This window comes from Aspergillus heteromorphus (assembly GCF_003184545.1).
Source record: "Aspergillus heteromorphus CBS 117.55 chromosome Unknown BO70scaffold_2, whole genome shotgun sequence".
Classification (NCBI taxonomy): domain Eukaryota; kingdom Fungi; phylum Ascomycota; class Eurotiomycetes; order Eurotiales; family Aspergillaceae; genus Aspergillus; species Aspergillus heteromorphus.
This window is the reverse complement of record NW_020290407.1, coordinates 485134-491678: the sequence shown is the minus strand read 5'-3', so window position 1 is coordinate 491678 and position 6545 is coordinate 485134. Positions and strand designations below refer to the sequence as shown.

Genomic DNA, 6545 nt, shown 5'->3' with positions numbered 1-6545 from the left:
ATTAATAATTTATCTATTTACTAGATTAGTAAGAAATAAATAATTATTATTTAAAATTTTATTAAAATAAAGTATATTATTATTATTAAAATAATTAAATAAATAATTTAATATAAATATTTTCTATATATTATTAAAAGAAATATTATATATTAAAATATTTTTATTATTTTATATAAAAATAATCAGAGAATTATTAAGATTATAAAAAACTTAGTAAATTATTAATAAATAAAAAGATTTAGATTATCTATTTATTTACAGAGAATATAATAATAAATAAATTAATTAAAATAATTATATAAATTAATTAGATATATTTAATTAATAATTTAAGACTTATCTAGATAAGCAGAAGAATTAGTTTTAATATATTAATATATTTAAATTTTTTAAATATTTAATATATTTGTAAGTTATTCTTATTTTTTTATTTTATTAATTATTTTAATTTAAAGAATTAATTATATATTAAATAAAAAAGAATAATATAATATAATTAGCTATTATAATTTATTAAAAATAAAATATAATTATTTTATCTTTAGCTGAGTAAGTATATATTCTGATAATTATTAAAAGAATCTGCTGAATAATTACTAGCTAGAAGAGATTAAGTACTTAATTTATTAATATAATAACTCTAAGAAGTATTATATCTACTGTTTACTAGTATTCTATTTCTGTGTCATAGGCTGTATACAGGTGAAGCGTCCGGAAGCCCCTACACCCCTGAGAACTCCACTTCATATATGCTTCCTCAGCCGGAGATGGAATAATCATGTTCCATCCTTAGTAAGCCGTAGTAGCCAATTGCATCATATCATGGATCTATCCCGTAACAAAATTATTTTTATTAATTTTTTTTTTATTCTAAGATATTCAGATCCCGCCCTCAGCAGAACACAAGAAAACAACTGAATAATAGTTGAGTAACAGAACAGAAAACATAAGAGCATCAGAAGAGCACGAAAAGAAAAAAAAAGACCAATTTAAACTTTTTTCAGCTAACGGCGCTGCATCAAGCAAGGACAGTCAGAGCCTCGATCATTCGTTTCTCCCTGCCTTTTTCCTCGTACTGCGTAGAGGTCGTAGGGTTTGTCAAGAGTGATAACATCAGTAGCTTCCACCTAGGAGTCGGATTTCCCTGATTCCCGTCTGGTTCTTTATGTCTTCAATGAGGTCGGAGATCTCCGTGAAATAGCCGGTGTCCTCATATGCGTTGCCCCCCCAGGCCATCCCAACCACAGCTCCGCTGTGGTCGAACACAAACGATCCCGAGTCACCGTGTTCAATGACGCTCCTCTTTCCTTTTGTGACCGACGGGTAAATGGAGTGTTCATGGGTGACCATGGGGGTCTCCTTTCCATCAACAATCCTAGTGGCGATCATTGCAGTGAGCAACTTGTTGTAGAAACCTGCGGTGGCCCCGCTTGCATGCCCGACTTTCATGAGCACACTGTTGGCTTTGATATCCCCCCCGTGTTTGAACCCAGTCAGCTTATCGAAGACGACCTGAAATTTCTGCTTCGCGTCGGGTGGTATCTAGAGCATCTGTTAGGTGCCTTAGGGTTCAGATGAAGCCTGGGAATATTACATACCGTGTTCTCACCGGGATGACGGTTTTCTCTCACCCGAACGAGGGCCCAGTCAAGAGTTGATGGAGAGGCCTTTGGGTCCATTCGCAGAACGCTGGCAAGGGGTCTCTCCACCAAACCCGATGCCGCCATAACGCTCCCCAACAGATACCCCTGCTTCTGGAAGAACAGCTTGACACCATCGCGTTTGGGTTTCAGGATATCCAGGACTCTCCTGTTGCTTTCCCACTGGGCCTGGTCGCGAGGGATCACAAAGTCCTCTTTCTCGTGGGCAGCCTGCACCCGTTTGTAAAGCGGATCATCCTCCAAGCTCTGTATCTGTCCCTTCCACGCGTCAAGGAGTGTCGTGATTTCGTCCCTGCTCGGGCTGTCAACGGTGAGCATTTTGCCCGCCGTTGAGTCACCGAACGGCACTCCTTGTTTCTCCCAAGTGTGAAGAACTACTTTCAAGTCAGCACCACTCCCATCAAGCAGACGGCTTAGAGACTCACCCTTCTCTTCTTCCACGGACTTGTGTCGACCCACGGGGAGCACACAGTGTGTGCATGTCAGAGCGAAAGGGATCCACTGGCCGGATCTAGGGTTCTGGAGCTCAACCCAGCCCCCCAAGGTTCCACGTGAGGCCTGCATCCTTCCTGGGGCCAGGCTAAATCCCATATTAGCCGGGGCACCCTCCAAGAAGTTTTCCATGGCTGGGCCCTCATATGACTCGACACTACGGGTGATGGAGTCCTTGCGGATAAGGACTCCAACACCGGTTAGTGCGTGCTTATCCAGGATCGTAACAACCCTCTCACGGGTTACTTTCCACTCCTGGATCTTTGGATTGACTCCCAATAGAACCGTGACCGGGCAATCATCGATATTTTCTGAACATCCAGCCCTACAACAGCTGATGTATCGGATATCTTTGAGCCGGATTGCGTGGATTATCTCATCGCGTACGACACTCCACTTGGAGTAAATGTCATCTTTGGGAGTGCATGGGCTCAGCTGGAGGGGCCGAAGAAGCGCGCGATCAATGATCTCGACATTGATATTCTCTATGCCCTTTTGGTGCAGCAGGCCTCGAACTGCACGTGCAGCCTTGATCCATTCTCCCGCCGAGTGGGGTTTCCTGCGGGTCAACAGAAGAACGGTCAAGTTCGGGATCTTCGTTGGCATGAAAGTGCAGCGACGACCACAGAAATCAACCTCCAGGATATCCAGGTCGTACTGTCGGCAAATCTTCAAGATATCCTCGCACAGACGCACGCGAGCTGAACCTGTCAAGCGTTCGTATTGAGAGTGAGTGTCGGGGATCGGTAGCTTTTCACAAGGAAGATCCGGTAGGTCTGGTCCCCCAGCACGGAGGTCTTCTTCAAGAAACCCGTCCCAACTTCGGACTGGGGCTTCGTCGCTGGATGATCTGTTCGATCTCCTCGAACGGGTTTCGCTTCCAGTTCCATGTCCAGTCTGAAATCCCGGGCTCTGCAGTTGGACCTGTCCAGACACATAACTGATTTCACCTGAGGTGATCGGAAACACCAATGGGTTTGCTACCAGCGCCATGTTATTAAGACAACTCTTGGTAACAGACAGCAGCAGTAAAGAGAGCAGGGTACGAATAGTTGGAAGTGAGAAAGGTAGAGGAGCAGAGTAACTTCAGAAGTAGAGAGAGTAGGCAGGGGGAGGCTGTAGTATTTAGAGTGGCCGAGGGGTATGGATGAATGCAAGAGGTGATTTTTTCTTCATTCTAGGAAGGAGCCTGCTGAGTCAACTCACTTGTCATAGTAACTGGATGTATTATTCCGCTGAATGAATTCAATATCTCGTCATATTACATCATTCTGATGAAGCAATTAAATAGGTTGCCCGCTAAGATGACTTCAATGTATTGTAATACCTATTAGCGATGAATATTATTATATATAAGGGTTAGTCATCATTCTTGACTTACAGTGAGTATTTCTATACATTCAAGTGCCAAGGACTTGTATTAGGAGTTCTGTTCCCAGAAAGGTGAGCACTTGGGTTTACTTTCTCAACCCATAATTATGCAATCACCGGGCAAGGTCACATGACTGCCTAATTAAAGTCAGTCGGACATATTCGACTATCCTACTAGGATATATGGAAATGCAGGTTGAATGGGCCACGCGCAGGCAGGTTGTCAGCGGGGATGCTGCCTGAGGTTACCGCCTGCAGTGACTGCCTCCGCAACCGGAAATATCCTGCATACCTTACTACTGCACATACGATCGTAGTTACAAATAACCATAGAGCTTGGGAACAATCCCCATTCCCAATCCATAATACGTCTCGTCTGTGGAAAAATAATATTTTTAAGAGGGGGAGAATCAAAAACCCAAACAAACAGACAAGGACGACAACGAGCAGAATTCATGGTGTATCGATTCATCAACTCATGGGCGAGACGTCACGGACGCCTCGCAAATGCTGCAGTGGGAAGGAATCACATCACATGACATGACAGCCTCCTGGTCCACGTTCTCTCCATTATGCAATACAGTAAGTAATCTCTTCCCTGGAGACAAGAATCATGATGAGACAAGTGGTCTAGGACCCCGGAGTTTGATTCGCTCTATACAGACAGAGTCGGGTGGCGGTCTGCTGCAGGGAAAACGTCTGCCAAATGCCGCTTCGAAGGAAATGCTGAATCGAGATGGAGCACCTCGCGTCACCGCCGGATGGATCATGCTTCTCGGGAATCCCGGTTGGCATCCCGTTGTCGTCGGGTCTTTCCCGATCCCGCCGACCTGGACGAGTTAGTGCGTGTTCTCCTGAGAAGGGCCGCTAGAAAGAACTTACATGCTGATCCGCCGAGCCACAGTCGCCAGACCCGCGTCGTTTTCGGCCTCGTGGTGAGCGCGCTCCATGGCAATCCGTCTGTCCTCTTCACTCCGCCGGATGACCTCCTCCTGGGACGGAGGCAGATGCTCGTTCTGCAAATCGACCTTGCGGGCATCCTCGAAGTTGGTGATAGCCTGCTTAATTCCCTCCGCGCCCAGCATCAGAGTACCCGCCGGCAGACGACCGCCAGCCGCGGTCTTGAGTTCGGTGACTCTCTCGGACTCTTCACGCAGCACCTGGAACACACGCGACAGACGACCAATGGCCAGAATTTTGTTCTTGATAGCCCGGCGCTTGAACTCGCTGCTCTCGACATCCATGGCCACAGGGGGAGAAGTGGGGGCGGTGGGCGAGACCGACGACGTCGGGGTGTCGTCTTCGAGCTCCTCTTTGGAGCAGGTGTTGAGAATGGCAATGAGCATGTCCGTGATTTTCTCACCAACGAAGGGAAGGGACCAGGTGAACACGTCCATGAAGTTCGGCAGCCAGTAGGGGTGAGGTGTGCAGTTGAATTGGCGGATGTTCATCACGTTGTTTTCGTATTTTAGGACGGCCGCTTTGTTGTTGTAGACGTCCAAGTAGTTGGGTGCGCTGAAGATCGTCATCACACTGGGGAAGCCTGTCGTCCGAGTCTTGCGGTACATGCGGTAGCCGGCGTCCTGGGCCTCGTGCGCCCGAATGATGGAGAGGAGGTTGTTCTTTTCGAGGAAAGCGCACGCCGCGGGGTATGAGAAGAAATACGAGCATCCACGAACGCTGTTGTGGATGAAGTAATCCCCTGTCTTCTCCTGTCCAAACTCCTCCAGGGGATCGGCCCAAAGGATGTCGCACATCAAGCCGTGAGTCGGGGGCTCCCGAAAGCGATCGATCTGTCGCACGTCAGCCTCTTGCCCGGCCTCAAAAACAGGCCCAACCAGCAACCTACCGCCTTGATATCTTCCAACGTGTGCAGTTCCGGGCTCAGACCGCCGTGGATACAGAGGAACTGCTTGTTCATGACCGCCGCCAGTGGCAGCGAGCAGAAGGACTCGATGCAAGCCTCGTAAATGCGCTCGCTGTATTTGTGTTTGCACTCGAGCTTGAAGGTGAAGTAATCCGTCAAGTGGCGACATTCGTGGTTGCCCCGCAGCAGCCACAGCGTGTTTGGATACCAGATCTTGAGAGCCCAGAGATACAGGACGCACTAGGGGTCGGGTTAGTGGCGAGAATTAGACTCGTGCAGCGCGCGACATCACGAACCTCAATACTGAAGTAACCTCTATCCACATAGTCACCGAGGAACAGGTACCGCGTCTCGGAGGGATCGCCGCCGACTTCGAAAAGCTTCATCAGATCGTAATATTGGCCGTGGACGTCACCGCACACGGTGATGGGCGCATCCATCTCCAGCAGGTTGGGCTCGGCCCGGAGCAGCTGCGTGCCGGCCTGTATGATCCATAGCGCCTGGTCCTCAGTGAGACGGCCTTCGCGGTAGAAGTGTTGCTTGAGGTACTGAAGATTGGGTTTGGACGGGTCTTCACGAGACCAGAACATGTCGTCGGGCGGGGTGTTCAACGCCGGCGCTTGCACCTCTGGAGAGTCGCCGGGGTGTCAGAAGAAGAGCTTCCAGTCTTGAAGACTGTCACAGGCGGATGATTACCTTTGATTACACGCTCCGTGGTGGACACCTGGGTGCCATCTTCCATCACATGTAGCGTGAAGTCGATCTCCGGGACCGGCTTTTTCTCCGTCACCGCACGCGCGATGGCCCGATCCATGGTGGCTCGAGATATCCTGGATCTGGGGGAATCGCAAGAAGGTCGTGCCCCGGGGGATGCGAGAGGGGGAGGAAAAGGGGAAGAGCGACGGTGCGGAGGCCGACGTTGGTGGGGGTTTAGCGGCGGCGGGATTGGATTTCACACACGGTCTGGAGGCTTGCCGACTGGAAAGAGAAGCACGATGGAGGGGTTGCCTGCGAGGTGGCGAGGGGAGGGGGGGGAGAGGGGGGAAGGAGAGAGGGTGATCGGGGGGCACAGTCAGGCGATAAGGGGACGCGAGGAGGGCTGGAAAAACGAGAAGCAAGACAAGCGTGGGTCAAGTCGAGGGGAGAAGAGG

General features: G+C 48.6%; 2 protein-coding genes across 2 annotated transcripts; both read right to left on the bottom strand.

Moving 5' to 3' along the window:
• Positions 1-855: 855 nt before the first annotated feature.
• Positions 856-3259, bottom strand: BO70DRAFT_307080 (uncharacterized protein). The gene is made up of 3 exons (XM_025540062.1): positions 2090-3259; positions 1602-2038; positions 856-1545 (listed from the first exon to the last, which is right to left on the bottom strand). Exons 1-3 carry the CDS (start codon positions 3147-3149, stop codon positions 1117-1119), a joined length of 1926 nt encoding a protein of 641 aa, XP_025403253.1. The 5' UTR covers positions 3150-3259; the 3' UTR covers positions 856-1116.
• A 591-nt stretch (positions 3260-3850) lies between these two features.
• BO70DRAFT_358265 (Metallo-dependent phosphatase) lies at positions 3851-6395 on the bottom strand. Its single transcript, XM_025542254.1, has 5 exons — positions 6091-6395; positions 5691-6022; positions 5377-5634; positions 4410-5320; positions 3851-4357 (listed from the first exon to the last, which is right to left on the bottom strand). Exons 1-5 carry the CDS (start codon positions 6206-6208, stop codon positions 4294-4296), a joined length of 1683 nt encoding a protein of 560 aa, XP_025403252.1. The 5' UTR covers positions 6209-6395; the 3' UTR covers positions 3851-4293.
• Between the last annotated feature and the right edge of the window lie 150 nt (positions 6396-6545).